The 21,656-nt window shown below is 41.0% G+C and overlaps 4 protein-coding genes across 5 annotated transcripts; 1 reads left to right on the plus strand and 3 right to left on the minus strand.

The window, feature by feature from the left end:
* Positions 1 to 157: 157 nt before the first annotated feature.
* Positions 158 to 3,655, minus strand: zmynd10 (zinc finger, MYND-type containing 10). Its single transcript, XM_037251618.1, has 12 exons — positions 3,471 to 3,655; positions 3,122 to 3,230; positions 2,798 to 2,914; positions 2,592 to 2,645; positions 2,309 to 2,461; positions 2,146 to 2,234; positions 1,831 to 1,925; positions 1,589 to 1,761; positions 1,125 to 1,250; positions 693 to 814; positions 485 to 610; positions 158 to 405 (listed from the first exon to the last, which is right to left on the minus strand). The coding sequence occupies exons 1-12, from the start codon at positions 3,557 to 3,559 to the stop codon at positions 285 to 287; spliced, it is 1,374 nt and encodes a 457-aa protein (XP_037107513.1). The 5' UTR covers positions 3,560 to 3,655; the 3' UTR covers positions 158 to 284.
* Positions 3,656 to 3,834: 179 nt separating this feature from the next.
* On the minus strand, positions 3,835 to 7,941 carry nprl2 (NPR2 like, GATOR1 complex subunit). Of its 2 annotated transcripts, none has more exons than XM_037252366.1 (11): positions 7,421 to 7,941; positions 6,817 to 6,908; positions 6,571 to 6,739; positions 6,223 to 6,331; positions 5,654 to 5,790; positions 5,184 to 5,281; positions 4,945 to 4,981; positions 4,634 to 4,727; positions 4,368 to 4,485; positions 4,144 to 4,286; positions 3,835 to 4,080 (listed from the first exon to the last, which is right to left on the minus strand). In XM_037252366.1, the coding sequence occupies exons 1-11, from the start codon at positions 7,496 to 7,498 to the stop codon at positions 4,013 to 4,015; spliced, it is 1,143 nt and encodes a 380-aa protein (XP_037108261.1). In that variant the 5' UTR covers positions 7,499 to 7,941; the 3' UTR covers positions 3,835 to 4,012. The 2 variants fall into 2 exon arrangements, with proteins under 2 accessions (XP_037108261.1, XP_037108262.1); XM_037252367.1 differs by having other exon boundaries at positions 6,864 to 6,908; positions 7,421 to 7,940.
* A 102-nt stretch (positions 7,942 to 8,043) lies between these two features.
* On the plus strand, positions 8,044 to 12,932 carry hemk1 (HemK methyltransferase family member 1). Its single transcript, XM_037251727.1, has 11 exons — positions 8,044 to 8,265; positions 8,683 to 8,856; positions 8,930 to 9,021; positions 9,095 to 9,188; positions 9,798 to 9,914; positions 10,207 to 10,271; positions 10,354 to 10,403; positions 10,473 to 10,578; positions 11,152 to 11,247; positions 11,425 to 11,535; positions 11,721 to 12,932. Exons 1-11 carry the CDS (start codon positions 8,191 to 8,193, stop codon positions 11,779 to 11,781), a joined length of 1,041 nt encoding a protein of 346 aa, XP_037107622.1. The 5' UTR covers positions 8,044 to 8,190; the 3' UTR covers positions 11,782 to 12,932.
* A 236-nt stretch (positions 12,933 to 13,168) lies between these two features.
* cish (cytokine inducible SH2-containing protein) lies at positions 13,169 to 19,106 on the minus strand. The gene is made up of 3 exons (XM_037251728.1): positions 18,436 to 19,106; positions 15,972 to 16,138; positions 13,169 to 13,904 (listed from the first exon to the last, which is right to left on the minus strand). The coding sequence occupies exons 1-3, from the start codon at positions 18,453 to 18,455 to the stop codon at positions 13,402 to 13,404; spliced, it is 690 nt and encodes a 229-aa protein (XP_037107623.1). The 5' UTR covers positions 18,456 to 19,106; the 3' UTR covers positions 13,169 to 13,401.
* Between the last annotated feature and the right edge of the window lie 2,550 nt (positions 19,107 to 21,656).

Below are 21,656 nucleotides of genomic sequence, written 5' to 3' on the forward strand. Positions count from 1 at the left end.
CAAAATTGACCTCCATAATAGTATATATAATTTGGAACCTACCAACACTGACATGCTGACGTTACCCCCGAAAAGGCATCATTTGAGATCCTACATTGGATCGAGTTACATTGTGCAAGTGTACCTTATGGTGTGACTAAATGGACTTTCATATTTCTTACGAGACAAACGAAGAGGTTTATTAAACCAAATGGAGTTGATGAAATCACTTTTAAAGGACAAGTCCCAGGTCTAATTTTTTTTCCAAGTCCTGGTTGGCCTGGTTCTATACTCTCTTTTTTTTGTCAGTTCATATTGTTGATCTCTTTGTTGTTGCAGTTCAGGTCATCTTGGGTCCTCTTGTTGGCCTCCATCATGAGCTGACAGGCCTTCTTGTGTTTTGGCCAGTGTTTCACCTGACATTGTCTACAAAAAGCAGCCAAGGGGAGAGCGTTTTTACACCTCGTTGAAATCAGGAGAAACGATTAATTATTGACGGCCTTACCTGTGACAGTACCACTCCCCTTGGCATCGAGAGCATCGCTTTGCAGCTTCTTTACCGCAACAGCCGCATTTCGGCTTTTCTGGAAGCAAACTCTCCATCACGTCCAAATTGTACGTCTGAGCCAACCTGGTCCGAGACAAAAACTATTGAAGACAATGCAAAGGGAAGACTTTATTTTCCAACATCTTTTTCCTTTTTGTAGTAGTACCTCTGTGCCTGCAGCCTCAGGTCTTTTTCAGAGGCGTTGAATGTTTGTTTGACTTGATATTTGGCGATGGCCTTCCACTTATCGGAATTCTCCCTCATGATGTGGTTCCACATTTCAGGGATCTATATGTGAAGGGAAGTAGAACCGAATACATTGTTTCAATTACAACAAAGGGTAATCATTGCTAATGTATAGCATTTCTTTTTTTCTAACTGTTTTTTTTTTTTTTTTTTTTACAAAACCCTGTTGTGAATAATGAAAATCCCGCAATCCTTTAAAAAGATTTATAACTGCCCATAGATACCATCAGATGGCGCCAAAGGACAACTTTTATATCAAACAACATAAAATCCTCGATGCCACTAGATGGCGACAAAGCAGCTTCTGAGGCGGAAAATTTGGGTTCAAATCCAAATAAACTATTCAAAATACCTGCTCTAAAACAAGTTCCTTCTTCGGGGGTTCGGGGTCTGTAACCGCCAGATGAGCCAGGACGCGCTGGAGTTCCGCCAAGTTGGGCAGCTGGTCGATCAATACCTCAGTCAGGAAACTGCGCAGCTGGGAACCATAAGAGGATCTTGTAAAACTGCAATCTTTGCCACAAACGCTACATCGGCTAATAATTAATAGGCACATAAAGATGGAATTAGGAAATTGATGGCAGCAGTAACAAAGCTCATCTGCTTGTGTCATGAACAGGAAATGGATGACGCCATGCATAATAGAAGGAAGTTTCGTGGTCAAAACAATTCCGAGAAAGCAAACGAGAGAGGAAAATGATGCTGCGCTCATTATATGAACAAGTTTAGCTCAGTACTTCGAAATATGACAATAGTTCAATTTTGCTGCTTGGTGTGAAGTTATCATGAAGACATATGTCATGTGTTGTACTTCACCTTTAGAAGTTGACTCTTATTGAAACTGTTGAAGTCATATTTTCGTTGGCACTCTTCCTTAAGGAGAAGATTGTACAGCGAAATCCAGACCTGCCCGTCCAGTTTTGTCATCTTCAGGCGGTCTTCCTCTGGTATCTTCTGCCATTTGCCGTTCATGTACTTCTCTATGTTGCCTGCACGGGGATGTCGAGAATGAGGAATGGGCGGACGAGAAGAGGAAAGTTAAATGCTCATACTCTTACCGGCCGTGCAGCGACTCCATGGGCAGCACTCGATCAGGCGTACCAGTAAACACGGCACGTTATGTGTGCAGAGCATTCGATTAATGGCACTGATACTGTAAACAGAAAATGACATTGGGCTTATTATTCAAGAATGAAAAGTTTTGCTAGCCTTCCTGTGTGGAGTTTGACTATCTGTGCTTGTGCTTGTGTTCCATCCCAAATAGGTGAATGTCAAGCTTTGTATGTATAACTAAAAATCAACATTTTGTTTATCAACATTTTTGGACAATTAAGAGCTTCAATAGAAAGCAATAGAAATATATTGTCCAGTGCCTGTCAGTGTGGTCAGTGATGTAGCGTAGCACGGACAGAGCCTTCAAGGAAATACTGAATTCCAACTCAGCAGCTTGAATTTGCAACTCCTAAGAAAGGAATAAGAGACACAACAGAACCATGATCTCACGATTTGCTGTCAACCCAACCAATCCTCGTTTACCTCTTTAGAGGATAAAACGGTCTCGCCGGTCGTCTTGTGCTTGTTGTGCGTCACGTCACTAGCCTTGTCAGTGTTGGCGGCGAGCAGAGTGAGTTTACGGTGGCAGTAATCCACCAAATCGAGAATGGAGTCGTCACTCGACTCGCATGAGTCCTGCACAAAATGTCCTTGTAAATACAATCGCAGTGGATAAAAAAACAAATCAACATAATTCTGTCCAAATGCTATTGTTTTTATTGAAAATAAATAAAACAATTTTTACCTCAATCACAAAGGCACTCACCTTGTGAAACATGATAGTCTCCAGCAAGTTGATGATGGTGGCTTCATGGTGGATCTGAGTGGAAGATGGATGCCACTAATGGTGTCACTATTTCCTCAATGAATTAATACTTTTGGGTCATTCAAGAATGTTGAACTGTTATTGTTTGTCTTTAGGACAAAGTAGACTACGGTCGGTTATGATGAATTGCGTGACTATCCACTCACCACCATGTAAAGAGGAAACGTGTTCTTGGGTGTGAAGTCCTGCAGTTGGCATAAAATGGGGAATATTTTTTGCTTCCAGACTTCAGTCAAGATCATCTCATGGACCAGGACTGAGATCTGCAAAGGAGGAAAGACATTCCTGGATCATCTTGAGGTATCAATTTAATCATTTCTTGACTTAATTCAAAACACTCATATCCCAAATCATCTTTCCCCATTGAAATGAATAGAAATGCCATTAATGTGTTCCTCATGGAAATGTTTTTAAAACAAGTACGCCAATGAATAGTATAGTAGGATATTTTTCATATAATACTGCATCACCTTTCCATGAGACACCAGCATCTCCTTTATGTACTCATCCAGCGTGGCAGAAGCACTCAGTATTGCCTGCATGTTGAGCTTCTCGATGTACTCATGTTGTCTGAACCACCTAAGAAGAAGAAAAAAAATATATTTTTAACAAGCTCAGAAGAGAATTTCCTCAACTTAACATTTGGTTGTTGATGACAAAAATCAACATTCAAAATCTATGCAGACCCCCCGGGGGTTTCCTGGTGGCCATCTAAATGACTAAATAGAAATTATCCCTGCAGGGGTATAAGCGTTGGGATTATAAGGGCATCATAGGAAAAACGAGAATCTAGCCCTACCTAGTTTGACTCAAATTTACCTTGTTGAGCCCACATCTTTGAGGGAAAAGATCTCCAAACTTTCAATGAACCCCTCGGCCTCCACTGGCAACAGCACCGAGCCCTCCATTTGTTTCTTTCGAGTGGAAAGTGATGTTTTGTCCAATTTACGAGCGACTGTGTCAGTCGTTCGTCCAAGTGTGGTTTGTTGGTCGTCATGGCAGCAGCAGTGAAAGCGACAGCGCAGTACCTCTGTGACGTCACTGAGGGGCGCTACATCATAAAGATTCGGAACTCGCGGGACAATTGATTAGGTACACTTGCACGATCCGATCGGAGCCAATTCAAGAGCCGAATCAAAATACTGAATACTTTTAATTTAAAAGGTAATACATAGAATGAAAATAATGGCAAAAAATATTTTAATAAACACACTTTCTTTTGTACAATAAACGTATTCTTGAAAAGAAGCCAATAAAATAAATATTTTGACCCATTTCCTTTGACAACCAAGAAAACATTGTTAGTTGGGTTATCCTTCATCTGTCAATCAATCAGTTGTCTTTTTCATGATGATACAACGTCACTTCCAGCACACAACAATGTTGGGATCATTTTCCAAACGCTCATCTAGCTCCTTGTAGCTGACACCTGACAAGTGAAAACAATGTAATGAGCACATATTTCTAAGACAGTAGAAAACTTCAAACATGCCTGTCTTGCAGCAGATATCATCATAACTATGACATCCCGTGTAGAGGCGAGGCGGCCTGCTCCTCTCGTCACGTGTCACCTTGACGGGGTACTTTTGCAGCCGTCGGATGAGAGACTTCATGAGGCCGAACTGAATCAACCTTCTGAAAGGGACAACATATGACATAACAAAACCTCGTCTGACATCGCCTGTTATGCGGCATCGTATTTTTTTCACCACTGACCTCTCATCAACTCTCTGCAGCTGCTGAGAGTAGCGGGAACATAGGTCGCGGACGGTGGTTCCTGGACTCAGGCCACAGTACAGCTGGAACACATCTCTCACACTTGGACGCTTCTGACCTAACAATAATGACAATGCAGTTTTTTAGTGGGTATACTTTACTCGCAGATTTCTATTTGCATTGACGCTTAGTCCCTAAAACCAATAACAAGGGTAAGCTGGACTACACTCACGAATCGTTGTAGCTTTTTTTTTTTTCTTGTTTACCTTGCTTGGTGATGTAGTTTAAACATTCCTCCTGGATGAGTTTGTCATCGATCAGGCTCTGCACTTTGGGGGTGGTACAGTACACATTGGAGTACTGAAAGTGGACAAATAGCAGCAAATGAAGGTCACAACAACAACAAAAGATCACGTAAAGCACATTTAACTTCTACATATAAAGCAATACAAATGCAGGTGAAAATGTAATTCTCTGTCATCATATTATGTAAAACTTTATTTATCCAATGGTTACAGCAGGACACTACTATATGCAATCATAATATAATGTGCCAAGAAGATTTTACTTTTTATACCTGGAATATAGACACCAGGGTCACGACATCATAATACCTGTAAACAAAATGGGAAAAAAATTATAAAAGAAAATTGTTTTATTTATTTTTCATAAAAACTTATATCTGTTTAAAACCAACGATTTGTGATCGCAATTGCTACATGTAATGGTGTTATCAAATATCTGTGGTTGGTATTATACTCAAATGAAAGTCAGCCTGAAGTTAAAGTGTTCTTGGTACATCGCAATTACACTCACAGCAAATTCTGCACAGCAATACGGACTATATTCAACTCCACGTCTGCTTCGGCTGCGATTTTTTGCACATGTCGAAAGCCATCAATGTAGGGCAAAATCTATAGGCAGAAAAAACGAATATGAGGTCATAGTCTGAAACCTTAAATAATTCAATAAAAGGATCAATAAGTCATGGAGGAATAAGACAGATTCAAGACAAAAGTCATGTGAAGAACTCTCAGTAGCACAGCTAAAACATTTGGAGCCAATCATCCGCAGGGACTTTCTATCTTTGTCACACTAAATGAGTAGCACAGCTTTCTCACATTAGTTTTTTTTCCTAGTTGAGACATGGGAACCGTTTCTGTAGGATGACTCCTTATTAAAATTTCTGCATGAGATCAATACGTTTTTCAGTCATCGTTCTAGTGTTTATTATTTTGAGAGGCCTCATCTGACGTCACACGACATTCAATGCAACAATGGCGCACCTGCTGTGTGGTGAGATCCCACTGTGACTTAATAAAGTGGTCTTTGCTCTGAGTGAAAACCGGAACGTCGTACTCCTGAACGACCGGGGGATCCTTCCGCAATGGGATCAGCTTCAAGTGGATGGTGTTGGATTCATCTTTAAAAAGAAAAGATTGTAAATTTGCCCAAATGTCATCTTTCAAGAACAAAATCCAAGCAGATGAGTATTTTAGTAACTATGCTGTAACCAATCAAACATATCCAGGAGCTTTTTTTTTTTTTTTTTTTTTTACAAATAACTGAGACAATTTGATATTTACGATCCAAACTTATCATACGACATGATCAAATTTATTGTTAAAAACTTCTCTTTGATGGGGTGGATCAACAATTTACCATGTTGCCTGTAATCAGAAATAGTGGAAATTAGATTATGGTGGTCAAAGAGTCCCTTTGTGTGCTATTTTGCTCTTAAAATACACATCATAAAACTGACAAGAGCCTTTGAAAAAGGCTCAGAGCACATTGGGATTCATAGAAACAATCGACAGCGTCACTTCCGTGAATGAGATATGATAAGAAACGGTACCTATGGGTAAGGTGCACGCCCCGGTTGCGTTGAGCTCTTCCAACAAGGTCGACATGATAGGCAGGAGTTTTTGTTTGCTCTCCTCGGTGGATATGAATCCACTCTCCAGCTGCAGCACAGGGGAAATACATGATTATTATGTAAACGTGAGTTTATACTGCTAGGATACAAATAAGTGTGATTTTGGAATTCCCGCCCTCCCCATCAAGTGACTATTTCTGCACTTTTGCAATATGTTTTTATTATGGGCACTTTCCCCCCAATCCTTGATCTACTAAACCATGGTGCCTGGAAAAAAAAATCCCAAAAGAGACATTAAAAAATTATAACAAATAAGAAATATTTTACCTCCAGTGTGGTGAGGTATCCTGACAGTTTCTTGACAATAGGCTCGAGGACACACGTGTTGGTCTGTGCATCACAGACAAAGCCCAGATTAAACAGGAGGGCGTTACGGCTGTACTTCTTGTGCTCGATGCACACTGGACACCCGATTAACTTTTTGCCCATTGCAGTGCTACATGGAGACAAACGGGTTAACAATGCATCACAATGTGATGGAAATACTGCATGATGAAACAATGAGTTCCGTACACTGTTATTAATTTGTTCTGCAACTCCTGTTTGGTAATTATATAAACCTGAACTGTGTCAAAGAGCTCTCGTGAAATGTATTCTTCTGGGACCTGTCAGAAAACAAGGAATACAGTCAGACATTTTTATTGCGTGTCTATCACTTATTGTAGTGTACACCAGTGCTTCTCAATAATTTTTTTGGCAACAAAAATCTACTTTATTAACATTATTCTTAGTCCCGCTCTACCTTTCTTTTAATCGGCTTTACATATTTTCAGTGTCCTTGAGGGTTTGTTCACTGTACTTCATATCACTATCATTGTACTGACAATGAGTGCCACTGCCACCTACTGTAGTGTATGTGCAATTACACTTTATTTTAGTACTACAGCAAAAATAAAGTGCATATTAGAGGTCCCCCCCCCCCCCCATCCAGCATCACCATTATCCCGCAGGGAGCCACTTTATGAGGACTGATGTGTACTAATAAATCTTGTGAACAAAGATTACATTTTTCTAATTTGAAATAACATGGACCATTTATTTTGCAAAATGGTGCACATACAAAATATTATTATTTTGTGGTATTGTCGTATATGGATAGATAGTGAGATAGACTCACCTGATATGTTATTTTGGGACCCAACGTTGGGTGAAACTCGCTAAAGAATATGCACTCGATTCGAGAGTCCATGTCCATAACCGCACGTACGTAAACTTACGTAACTAACTTTAAACCAGCAAAATGTTCGTGCAAAACTGGGCAAAATGCTCCACACTTCCTTTTTAAACCGGCTGCTGAGCTAAGCACGTTGTAAACACATAAAAAGTAAAATAACCCAAATGAAAAATGTGTATAATCGATCAAGATTTTAAAAAAGCATCATAGCAAAAGTACCGTTGTGCATTTTGCAAACCTTAAATCAGATTTGCTACTGCAAAACATTTGCAGCGACACGATCCACACTGCTGAAAAACAACGGTGCCTTTAAGAGCACCCCGTAAAAAAAGTCAAGAATACAATTTTAAGTAAGATTCATATTTAAATCATAACGACTCTGCTATACGCAACAAAATAAATGCATTTATGAAACTGGCTCATCTGTGCGCTGTTCGGACGTTGTTTTACAGTTCACTGTGTGACCTGTCTGACTACAAATCACACTTCCACGAGTGCATTTTAAAGCATCACGGCTGAACGTCAGTGCTGCGCGACCTCTTGCGCAAATGCACGAGTGACGTCACTTACAAATGTCAATATGTTTGCTACTGCGCCGTGTACTGTACAGCGACAACAAACCTTCCCCCAAACATGAATGTCGAATAAACGCCACACTAGACGGCTAAAATAATCATTTATGTGACCAAATATGTTCAATTTAACCTCATAAGATGTTAAGTATGATAAAATTTGTGGGGAAAGTCAGTGAGCAGAGGATACATTTGTTAGTTGGCAGACAGTTAAAGGTAAGTGGGTCATTTCGAAAATTACATCTTGAAATTCGCGGCGTGCTATTTTTGCTTTCCTTAACTCATTTCTCAAACAATGTCAAATTTTGAAAACCATCGTGTATTACAGCAGTATCTAGTCAAGGTTAACTCATGCAAATCATGTTTTCAGAGCCAACAATTGTGTTTCAAGACTAAATTTTGGATTATGTGTGTTGACTTGGTTAAGCCCACAAAAATGCCAGTGAGCTCCTTCCTTCATTCTTGAAGCATTCCTTCCTGTCTGATTCCTTCCCTTCTTCCTTTCAATTTATACATATTTCCCTTCTCTTTTGTCAAGACTGCACTCTTTCTTCCTTAAGATACTTGTACAAATAATTGTTGTGAATTTGGTAAAGAAATTGATGAAATATTCTTAAATTTATTATGTTTTAGGAATTTTTGGGCTCCTGTGCGGTGCGTCCTTGCAGTTTCCAGGCCTCACCCTCAGGCAGAATAAATGCCCGGCAAGCAGCGGATATTTGGAGGAAACGCTTTGAGTTGAACGGTGTGACTGAGCCTGACCTCTCCAGTCAGTACATCATTGCCCATGTCCTCGGGGCTAAGACTGTGAGTCAAGGAATATGCTCAATCGTTTAATCTTTGACCCTACGTGACTCAGTTGTATGTCTATAACCATCAGATAGAAGGAGTTGAGCAGCATAGGTTGTCTGCATTTCTCACCCAAGAGGAAACACAGCAAATATGGAAACTCTGCAAAAAACGCCTCTCCAGGTTTAACGTCAATAAAAACATTTAACGTTGTTTATATCCATTCGCACTAACTTGATTTACGTGAATGTTTCAGGATGCCTGTGCAGTATGTGATCGAAGAGTGGGACTTCAGAGATGTGACACTCAAGATGAGGCCTCCCGTATTCATCCCACGACCTGAAACTGAGGTTTTTTTTAGAATACTGAAGTGCACGTCTTCATTAAGAGTGTTGTCAAAGCAATGCTGCAATGCGTTTAGCCACTGGACGAACTCAAATATAGGTTAATGTGGAACCTCCAAAATTAAACACCATCTGTTTCGTAATGCTGGATGACTTGACCAATTGGTTCTCATAGTCAAATTAATTTTAATGTAAGAAATCATGTAAATTCATTCATTCGTTCCATCTTTGTAGCCATATTTAATCACTTTTTAACTGCTTCTAGGAACCATTTTCCAAAAAGCATTTCGCCACAAGTCTGGTGACTTTTTGGAGACTACCTCCCTTCCGTGTCTTGTCTGCTTGCTATTTTAATCATATCCCCACCACTAAATTAGCTGGTTAATTCAACCAGTCTTCCAGTAAGTGGACCTTCTAGTTTTTTTATTAGAAGATAGAAAATACCCTTAAATAGAGGATGGAATAATTAGTCGAATGTGCTGGAAGGAAAAATAAAATCTCACAGATTAATTGATTTTGTTACATTATATTTGTCTATTTTTGTTGTTGTCATTTTACCCTTTCAGTGCAGAATAGTATCAAAAGTGCTATGTTGTGTTGTGTATGTTTGTACAGGAGTTGGTAGAATTAGTTGTTACTGATCTGCAGAGGAAGACTGGCTCACCTACGTGTTTGGAAGTGGGATGTGGCTCTGGTGCTATTTCTCTTAGCCTGCTGAAAAATCTGCCACAGGTCAGCGCTTCACTCTATTGACTTTAGGACATTCATTTCTTGCGATCTACAAGATGCATTGTCATCCACATTAACTTTCTATTTTGGAATCCCTGAACTTAGCCTGTGTTTAGGACATCACCATTTGACTCAATTTCCTTGATAATTTCGTATTTTTTGTTCAATGTGGGAAAACATAATTTTTGTTATTTTTTAAATGAACAATCAAATATTAATAATATGAAATAAATAACCAAAATATTACAAACAGTTCTTCGTACATAATAAAAAATAATTGTGCTTTCCAATGTAGCTCAGAGCCGTTGCAGTGGACCAAAGTGAGGAGGCTGTGGAATTGACAAGAGAAAATGCATTAAGGTAACTTTAATTGTTAAAATCTTAATGTGTGTCTACGTGCGTACATGGGTGTTTAACATATTAATTCCAAATATTTCAACAGATTAGGGCTTCAAGACAGATTAAAAGTCTATCACGCAGATGTCACAAAAGGTAACTGAATGCTGATTAAGACGGACACACACGCGTAATTGTTTAGAAATGATTTCATGTTTTTGTCAGATGCAGAGACCGTGTCGAAGCTGTGTAGCAATGTCTCTGCATTGGTCAGCAACCCTCCCTACCTCTTCTCAGACGATTTGCCTTTGCTGGAACCGGAAATTCTGAGGTTACCAACGAAGAGCGGGGAAAAAAAAGGACATTGATAAAATTGTGTAAAAGCCTTTGAGAAACAGGAAGTATTTTATTGATGTGTGGACAATTTACAATTGCAATGGGAAGCGAAACTTCCTTGGTAGAGCTTTATGCTGTTTTTTCATCATCTAAAAACAGTCAAGTCCAAAGTCAGTGTAATTACTAAATGATATGAAAAATACAAAAGTTATGCTTTTACGGCTACTCAGAAATGGTTCATAGAAGATATCAAAACAAATCAAATTGTTAATTAAAAAAAAGCTGTCTTAAAAATAGAAGATGTATTGATAGTCGCAACAGCAAGAAATTAATGTGTTAAAATTCAATTGTATCATTTGGAATAGATGTCTGCATATGACAAAAACAAAATGCTTATGGATATGCTTGAATATGTGAAGTTCTAAGTTTCTAAAATTCCTTGCGTACCATCTCATGGAAATTGACCACATTTTCTAATTTATTAGAATTTTCTACCACCTTTGCTATGCTAGGTAGGGACCAAGACTTTTGCACAGTGGAGTGTCGATCATACAGTGTATGTTGGCAGGTTTGAGGACCACGCCGCCTTGGACGGGGGAAAAGACGGCTTGAAAGTGATTCGCCAGATTTTAACCCTGGCTCCCCGGATTCTGTCAGATGACGGGTAATGCCCAGATGCAATTCATTCTCCTAACAACCCATGTACGGTGTGGCCCTAAGCCTTTTTAATGAGGCATGTGCTAGTGTTCTCCACCCAAAAGCTGCTTGTGATAATCTTGTGCTATTTGTAATTGCATTTAAATCAATCCCATGCTTTTTTGTCCCCCCGCACAAACAACAGCTGTGTTTACTTAGAGGTGGACCCCAGACACCCCCAGCTCATTCGGCACTGGGTGGAGGTCAACGTGGAGTGGCTGCATTTGGCAGAGACGCGACCCGACATCACCAGCAGGTTTGTCCGGAGAGCGTAATGCTGAATTTGATAGACTAGGCCCATGACTGTCAATTAGATTCCCACCGCACGGCTGATCTTAACTTCATTTAAAAATTAGACACAAAGTGCGTGTGATGCTCTGCCACGTTTACATCCGATGTCCAAATTCGAAAAGGATGACACTGATTTTTTGTGTTTCCCAGGCCTAGATTTTGCATTCTTCGGAAAGCCAAGTCAAACGACCACGAGCTGCACCTGGGTTGAGAAAACCAGATCCTATTAGGGTGGCTTTAGGCCCGCTCGTCAAAACCGCTTCTCCCCCTCCGCTCCCGAGCCGCCAAACACGTTCCGGCTTTAATCTCTCAAAATTCTCCTATTTTTTGCCGCAGGAATCATATAAATCGACCGTGCTGCTGCGCTTTTTAATCCACGTACGCCCCGTGCCACGGTAACATTGAAAAATGTGTGTGCGGTGGCACAAAAGCGGCTCAAAGCTGAAGGTAATTACCAAGGCTTTTCTTAGAAGCCTCTCTCTCAGAACCGTACCCTCCTCCCTGGAAGCATTTTGTAGTTCCGTGAATCGCCTGATGAACGGTCCTCCCCTTTGCCCGTCCACTCGCTGACTCAGATGCAGGCGCACACACGCACAATGTGGCCTTTACTGCCTCGTGCAATCTCACACACACATCAGGCCGCACGGTCTTTCTTCATTCCTAAAGCGATCAAAAGGCTCAAATATTTCCCGTACGCCGCTACGGCCAAAACAATCCTCATCTGGAGCCAAATTAAAACTGTCATCATTGTTGGTGTATGACTGAATGTCGCTGAGATTCAAAAGGGAAATTTAACGACATTTCGCGGAAACCAGTCGAGTAGGTTTAGTGTAATCCATCTCAACACAAATAAAAGGACCACCTCTTGGGGACAAAATGTCTCAACAGCTCTTGTCACCGTGTATCACTATATGAAGTACGAGATTTCCTTTTTAAGGATAAAATCTTTAATATAAGACTGAGGAACATGATATTTATACATACACGATTAAGCTAAGGTTTGTAACCTTACGTACGTACACACTATCAATCAAGTTTGAGGGTCACATAGAAATATTTGTTTTTTTAAGGAAATGATTACACATCACCAATGTCTGCATTTATTTCTGATTAATATCTTCATTGAGAAAAAAATCCTCTTAAAAAAGAAAAGGACACTTCCAAATGACGGCATGGTTTTGAATGGTAGTGTATGTACAATTGTGCTCATAAGTCTACATATACTCGCAGCGTATGTACATGAGTGATCAAGAAAAAAAAAAATACTGTTTTTTAATTTGAATGGGATTCATATGAAATTACAGGGCATTTCAGAACGGCACAATCATTAAATAATAGCAATAAAGAAAACAATGAGATGGTCCTCGTTCAGTTATTAGACATTTTTTTTCCATACTATGTGAATGTGAACTTATGAGCACAACTCTACCTGTATACACTATATATATATATATATATGATTGTGGTCAAGTCGTAACCCCCCCCCACACACACACACACATAAAAATAGATATTTTCAGCTTTTAAAATTTCTCTATTCTTGAGTCTGGAATGGTTGAACAAGGTAAAAGTAGAAAAACAATGACACAATACACATGTAAAAGGTAGAAAAGGGTTTTACTGAGAAAAGACAGCAAAGGCGTGTAATCAGTGTATGTGCATCTCATGCAATTCAGTCCAAATATGATACACACTCGTGTGCGCTGATATGAACATGTTTTAAAAAAAAAAAGACCCTGTGTCCAAAGTTTCGAAGCAGCAAATGTCATTTCCATGTGGGGGGGGAAGGACCATTTCGTGTGTTTGTCCTCCTTTGCAGTCGAAACAAGCCTCATAACTTGAAAGGGTATTCCTGTAAGAAACGCAGCAGAGGCCTGGGGAGTGGTAGCTGGTCGTGGCTCTCCGAATGCCTGTTGATGACGAGGCGGGTGAGGTGCTGCAAGGAGGGCAGGCCCTGTGGCTTGTACACGGGCCGCTTTAATTTTAGCACCACCGACGCCGACGCCTCTTGGATTGTCACTTTGGAAGAGGCCTCCTTGGCCGCCGTGCTCCCCTCCTCGTCTTGAGCTCTCCTCTCCAATCCCATGTAGTGCTGGACCAAGCTGGGCACGTTGGGGAAGGACGACAGGCTGGGCCGGGCCGGCGAGCTGCAGTCCAGCAAGAAGCGAGTGCAGCTGTACTGGATGCGTATGCTGGTGGGACCGCGGGCCGTCTTGACCGAGAGGGTAAGCATATACAGAGGGTGGCTGCTGTCCCGTACCAGAAAAGCCCCCTCAGAGGCCTCTTGAAGTGCACCGTGTGCCTGGGCCGCACTTACAGCTCCCCAGTACCATCCTACAGTACACACATAACACCATGTTAACACACTGTGTCAGCCTACGTATATAGAATTAATAATAAATAAGTAGAAAAATAAACATCCTTAACCAAAAAAAATTCTCGATACCGTAATTTTCAGACTATAAGTCGCGTTTTTTTCATAGTTTGAGTGCAGGGGCGACTTATACTGGGGAGCGACTTATATGTGAGTTTTTTCAAAAATTTTCAAAAAAAAAAAAGTGAAACCGCGATAAACGAACCACGATGTAGCAAGGGATTACTGTAATTTGAATTTTAAGTGACGTTAGCGGCGCGGCGTGGCGGTTGTTTACAAAAAGGACAAAGATTCGATCACCGGATGACGAAAATGACGAAGGGCCCCACGTACTACCGGCATCATTAGCGGCTTTGTTTCTAAGTGACACGGAGGACGAAGAGTTTGAAGGATTTACCTATACCTATCGTTTAGCCTGTTGATGCTCGTTCATGTCTGTTCTTGGTGTTGGATTTTGTCGAATAAATTTCCCCCAAAATGCGACTTATACTCCGGAGCGACTTATATATGGTTTTTTTCACGTTATTGTGCATTTTATGGCTATTGCGACCTATATTCCGGAGCGACTTTTAGTCCGAAAAATACGGTAAATATGTCCCAACCGTTTAAATCACTCTCATGTGAGCCCACTAAGAAAAAACATCTGTAAAACCCAAGACCTGGAAATAATGTGATTTTATCGTTAGTAAGTACAACGGAAGCCTTGGTTTAGCCACGGTCATGCCAATTTCAAGGTTAGAAACTGCCCAGTGTCGGAACGCAACACAACAAAACTGCTGCATTTTCTATTTTTAGAAGTTTTTTTTCATCCAATTGTCAAGGTGGAGTGTAATGAGCTCGTTTGAGCAGTGGCGTCAAAATACATCATGACACAACACACACACTGTACGTCGCCTTTTTTTTAATTGGTTTTACATTCATGGCCTCGAGGTGTTTTTCAAATCAACTTTTACTTTATTTACAACTAATTTGAGGTTACGAACAGCATGTAATGAACTACTTTGCGCAACGGTGCTAGAATACGTCATCACGTGGCACGAAAAGGGCACAATTACAGCCACATTTGTTTTATATTCATGGCCTAATAGTGTTTTTCAGAGAAATAGCTATGTCTTCACTACTGCATTACCTTAAGTTAGTGATGGACTATGTGGCATGTTTTGACTTGTACCTGAGAATCTTATTACATAATTTTTCAGTGACGTCTGATTGCCAAACATGTTATTCATCAATGTTTTGGTCAGAATTGATCCTAAAAGAAAGCTCAAGATATTGTAAGGAGTTTTTACATTTATTGGTTACACAGTTACCATATAATCAACTTTAGTTCCAATGTGGCACGCCATGAAAGCAAATTTGATACCTCTAATCCAAGTCGACAATTGTGTTTTTGTTTTATGTGGCCTTTATAAACGACACTGGCAAAGAGAAAAATGTGTGACGACTGAACACAAATTAGTACAGTACTTATTACGGCGCTGTACAAACTAGCTAACTGCAAGGTTGTTTATAAGCTTGGAATGTTATATATCAAGACCGTGCTAAACCAAGGACCCATTGTACTTTCTACCAAACAAATGCTGTGTTCACTTACACATAAAACTGATACAAAAAATCTACACGCCCCTGTTCAAATGTCTGGGTTTTCTAATAAAAAAACAAGACCAAGATAAACCATTTAAAACATTGCCCTATTAATATGACATAAAATCTGTACAACGTTTAATCTTCCAGCGAGGACGTAAAAACAACTGAGATAATATGGTTGCATAAGTGCGCACACCCTCTTAACTGATTGTGGCTGTGTCACAATCAACCGGTCTCTTTTGAACTCGTCTTTAATCCTAAACGAAAGGTGTGGTGATACACAGAACAGTATATAGCTCTGTACTGTCAACAATGAATCCCAGCAACAGGACAACAATAGGTGAACAGTACTACTCTGAAGACACCCCTATCAGGTGTCTTCACGTGCTCAGTGGTTCTACTTTGTTTGAGAAAGTAGAACTGCCATGTTCATACTGCACCTGATGTCTCTAGGTAGCAGAAATTGCTTGCAATGGCCCGCAGATCCTTGGTGGGATCCCATATTGGCGGGCTGCTCTGAAGGCAAGGCGCAGACGCAACCGTTCCTGCCCGCATGCCCCTCAGGGGGGCCTCAGTCGATGGAGCGGTGGGCAAATGACCTCGGGGACTGAAAGTGACAGGATATCTTAATTAGGTTTAAGTGGTAAACAAACAAAAACAAAGAGACTTAATGTATTTAGAGTTTGAATGCATCTACTGTAATGATGTCAGTGTAGAAGCTAACAACAAATGGTCCACTCGCAAGAGTCAACATAAGGTGTTGTTTAACTTTGTCACAATGAGGCTAATCCAGTAATGGCAGTTTACATATGCAATAAATGTTTACACGATAGTCACCTCCCTGCCAATCAAGCTAATTTGTCACTAAGTTTTTAACAAGGCCCTATTACTGTATCAGAATCAGAATCAGAATCAGCTTTATTGTCAATTCCTTCATGCTAGGACACACAAAGAAACCGAAATACCGTTCCCCCTATCCCACGGTGACGAGACACAGCACACGATTAACACACAAGTAAAACAACGGGGAGAGAGTTCAGGACCCCAACAGCCCGGAGATCACAAACTTCGCCAGTGGCGAGCAGTGCTGGCATCTCACAACAAAGTCCCGGCACCATTCTTCACGGATGTAGACGCACAGTCCACCTCCACGCGATGTTCCCCCTCGTACAATGGCCCGGTCCGCCCGATAGCGCGCCATCCGCTCCAGACGCACAGCAGCTACGCACTGTCCGGTCCGCAGAACTCAGCAGGCATGTTGATGTCCAGCGATCGAACGTCCGCCAGAAGAATGGAAGGCACGGCCGGGCGAGCTGGGGTGGCCGCCAGCCAGGCCCGGACGCCCAACCGGGGGAAGAATAGCAGGCGAGTCCGGCGACGCTCCAGGACGGCGCAGACCGAGCGCCTTTAATGTCCCCGCTTCAAAGTTCAGGTCGCCACAAAACTCGCTTTCGCCGATGTCGAGCAGAACCAGCCCGCCGCACTTGAAGCACAACCCGGTACGACGAGACGAACACACAAAACTGGCGGACAAACCCACATTAAACGACAAAACAAAACACCGTTCGGGACAGAGAGAGGCCGCAGCGTGTGCACGCGCCGCCATCTTACTTCCTTCTATCATAATGAGCGTAATATTGTAATACGGGTTAAATGCAAACACAAGGAATGTTACTCCCAGGAGTCAATATAATTCCTTCAGTAAAGGATTTTGTTTGGCCAAAAACTTCATAAAACTTATACAGTCATAAATTCAGTTTAAATGCTATTAACAAAAACGTAAAATGTAAAAAAAAGTATACAGTACAGTTTTCTTCTGTTGTCAACGTAATGTGTTATTTTGGGTTTTAATGTGGCCTAAAATTTCATAGTAGTGGGAATTGAACAGCTATGGTTGTTTACAAACACAACCGTTAAAAGCGGAGTTTATTCCCAGGTTTCACTATAAAGTGTAGTTAAGACCGTTAACATGGCCCAAAAGGTCAAAATAGAGGATGAATCTGTAAAAAAAGGTTTTACAAACGTGAAAAATGTTCACAATGTGTTATTTAGGCTTTTAATATCAATTGCCCAAAACTTCATAAAAGTAGGATTAAACTATGGTATCAGGTTAAAAGCGACTTACAAACAGGGCAAATGTGCAGAGCGCTCACAAGCCAGCTCCTTGTCTGACTTAAATTGCGCAGTGTCCTTTTTAATTCTCCTTTTTCTTCACAACACATTATGTCTAACTTAAGTTGCGCAGTGTCCTTTTTAATTCATCTTTTTCTACACAACACATTAATAATATCAGTTTAAATTGTATGAACATTCACAAGACCTGCGTATCCGCCATAAGTCTAAAATGTTTTCTAAGTCGTAAACAAATTATTTTCCTTCATGTTGACTTTACCCAGGAGTTAACGCCTTTTTGGGGTCCCGTGGGTTGGTAAGTTAACATAAAATGCTCATAAATCATAATGCAAATATAAAACTATATAACAATGTTGCCTATAGTGTGTCTCAAATTTGTTGTAGTACCTCGTGGCACAATTTTTAAACTAATACCGAGACAATTGTTCATCTCCTCACGGGAAAAACGCGTGAAACCAGTTTGTACGGCATTAAAACTAAACAACTTTAAGGTCTTACTTTTAGATTAGAATTAGTGTTCTACGTTTCTCGTGAGTATCACTTTGGCCAAATATATTTTCTTAGAAAGCCGTCTATAATGCAATAAAATTATACATACAGTGCGCACACATTCACATTCATCCAAATCAAATGCATACAGAACGAGATTATTTTACTATATTAAATCATTTACAGTATGCATTGAATCTTTTTAATCTCGCACATTGGATACATCGTTCGCACGGTCTTTTGTTGATTTAAAAGCAAACAAAGACATGATGTACTACTTACCCTGGCACACAGAGAATCATACTCAAGCCACACTTTAATTTCAGTCGTATTCCCCTCCTCTCTCTTTGTTAAAAAAGATCAAGCTAAGCAAAAATACCTTGTAAGAAATATATAGATATCGATATTTCAACAACAACAAAAAAGCGGTGGTTGTTTGTCAATTTGTGTAAACGCGCGACGTTGCCCTGTTGCTCGCCAAAATATACGACGTTTATTTGGTGGTGCCTTTTAAATAATAGTTAGATTTAGCGGCCTCGTTTTGTGGAGTGTGTTGTCGCCAGAATCGGGAGCTTCCAATGTGCAAAGGGGACGCAGCGCAAAGGCTTGGCTTTTGTCAAATTGACTGTTTCCTAGAAGTCTATTCTAAGAACGCCTCTCGGCACCGGCAGCGCTGACGTCACGGACTCCGGTGGCTGAGCGCGCGCACGCGATCCCCGACACGCTCTACCTACGCTCCTTTTTAAAACAAGCATTCAGGCCTAAACGCGACAATCCGTGGCTAATAATCCCACTTCGGTGATTTTGCTGCGATGTCCGCGTTTGTGAATGTGCGTGTCAGTGTGCGCGCCCCTCGGTTTGTTTTCTGCGCCGCCGCCCGCTGGCTGTTGCGTTCGCTGAAGCGACGCGCGCTCCCGGGAATCGAGCGCTGGCTTCTCTTTACACGCTTTCCAGGAATCAGCTTGCCTGCGCTTTGACTCCGCCCCGCCGGGCCGCCCCCGGAGCGGGCTTCATTCTGGGAATTCACCGTCTCGACATTAAAGTTACTAGTCGTGCCCGGCAGGGGCGTTGCTAGATCCCCCGAGGTCCCAGGAAAAACAGACCTTGGAAGAAATAGAGCAGTGTTTTTCAACCGGGGTGCCGCGGCACACTGGTGTGCCGCAAAATATTGTCAGGGGTGCCGTGGGAAATTCTCCAATTTGTGCGCCTGTGCGGCGTAGCGCCCGGCAGAGTAATCATATCTTCCATATCAGAAGCTGGCAGCAGCAGGTAGCGATTTGCCTTGTGCTTGCAGACGAGAAAATTGGTGATGCATGGATGCAGCGGCAGGTATATGGGATGCCCATGCAGGTAGCATTGACAGCGACGTTGTCATTGTGGATAGCGAGACGAGTCGATAGTGACAGTGATGGAGAAGTTTTTGAAGAGAAATAATGCTGACACTGTACTCAGCACACACTGGTGTGCCGTGGAATTGTCCAATATTAATTACGGAGCGCATTGTAAACAGGATCGCCAAACCACTGGTTAGTTCGCGCAAGGCCTGGTCAGCCACTTGCTAATCGTGCATGCGTGGAGAATCGGAGAATCTTGAGATTTCATATTGTGTCGGTCTGATTGTATTGCATCGGCACATATTCAGTTTATGTGTGTGTTGCTGTGTGCTTTTGCTAACACTGACAGACACTATGACGGCTGTGGTGCGTTTGTGGTCCAATGGAAATCAGAGTATGCAGTTCAACGGGAGAACCTGGATTGGTTATTTTTCACATACATAAAATAAACAGTCAAGTCGAGACACCTCGACTGTGATAGCCACTCAGCTGCTGTCAGAACAGCAGAGCGTCTTTAAAAGTGACTTTGTTCTTATTGTTGCAATATTTATAGACCTAGTCTAAAACAGTAAACAAAATCACGTTGATTCTTTTATTTTAATCACAATCACTTTAAATAATTTATTTCTTACACCGTCTAAAACCTTTTTAAAAAACGGTCACTTTTATTTTTAAAAAAAGGAATACAATTTAAAGAATATTTAGTATTTATTTCTATTAAATTATTCGACTCTCCATACATATATAGGAATAGGACTTTACGTCTTTCATTGTAATATAACTGATTTTAATATAGGAGTTTAACAGATTTTTGTTGGCGGTGTGCCGCGAGATTTTTTCCAATGAAAAGGTGTGCCATGAATGAAAAAAGGTTGGGAAACACTGAAATAGAGAACCAAGTTATTAAAACAACAACAACAACAACAAACAGAATAGCTGAGTCTTGTGCATGCTTTTAAACTGCAGCTAGCAGGCCTTGGCTTGTGCAAAATTGCAGAGTCTACGGGGTTTCCATTTGAGTCCTTGATATGAACTAATATTAGCTGTTTTTTGGAGCCCTCTAGCCACCAGAGATCAGCAATTAGCAAGGGGTTCTACTCAGAGGGTTATTGTTGCAGTGCTTTAGTTTGAGCTGTTTTAATCTGATCACGATAGGAAATCAGGACTGAAAACGAAGCACAGAGTGAGACGTGGAAACATTTTGCTTACATGGCCAATAGCCAGGACAAGTCGTAAAATGCAACAAATTAGTCTGCAAAGCCAAAGCAGCCAAACAGCTCCCTAATCTAAATCGAACGAGTGTGAAATATTTTATGACTCGCAAACTTGTGCCGACCGGTTTAATTTGATGAGCCAATTAAATCAAGTGTTTTTTTTTTTAGATGACCTAAATTGAGTCATACTTTTAATTAAGACACATGATTCTAAAGAATTATGTAAACATATTGTTTGCTGTGAACAAAATCAAAAGTTTTCAATTGTTTTGTCATTGATATAGACCAATGGGGGCCCCCTTCATCTCAGTTTGGGGTCCTGGGCAAATGCCAAGGTTGCTTGCCCTGTTGCTGCATCTGCGCCACATGCACACGCATATGCATTCTCCAGCTCGGTGTGCATTTCCCTCAGTGGAAGAACACTGGCAGCCAGTTTGACGCGTCGTCATTTGTGAAAACATGTTGCTATTTTGAGTGCCAACGAGGAAATATTACAGGTTAAAAGGCCCAGTGCGACTTGTTTTGGAACGTCTGAATTCAATTCTCTGCCTCACCAGGAGGTCACGATAGGTTGAGCATGCACTGACTGACCTTGCCCCTTACCCCACTTACGGTTTGTTGAGCTGCTGTTGTGTGTAAAAAGGGAAATCTTGATGTTCGTAACTGATTGTCATAAAAATCTATGTGGACATATGTAAAAAATATGACAATCACGGTCTCATATTAGACCAAAACTTGTCATATTTTATATGACTGTTATGAGTTGCCTCATTAATACTATATTATGCATATCAACCCAGAGGTTGATCAGTAATCATGGAAGTTAAGCCATTTTTATTGTTTTGGGATGGCAAACATGTTTAACACTTTATGACAGCAGAGCGTAGTAAACATTTTAACATGGCAAACGTACCGTAATTTTTGGACTAAAAGTCGCTTGGAGTACAAGTCGCAT

Source organism: Syngnathus acus, chromosome 5 (genome assembly GCF_901709675.1).
Source record: "Syngnathus acus chromosome 5, fSynAcu1.2, whole genome shotgun sequence".
In the NCBI taxonomy this organism is placed as follows: domain Eukaryota; kingdom Metazoa; phylum Chordata; class Actinopteri; order Syngnathiformes; family Syngnathidae; genus Syngnathus; species Syngnathus acus.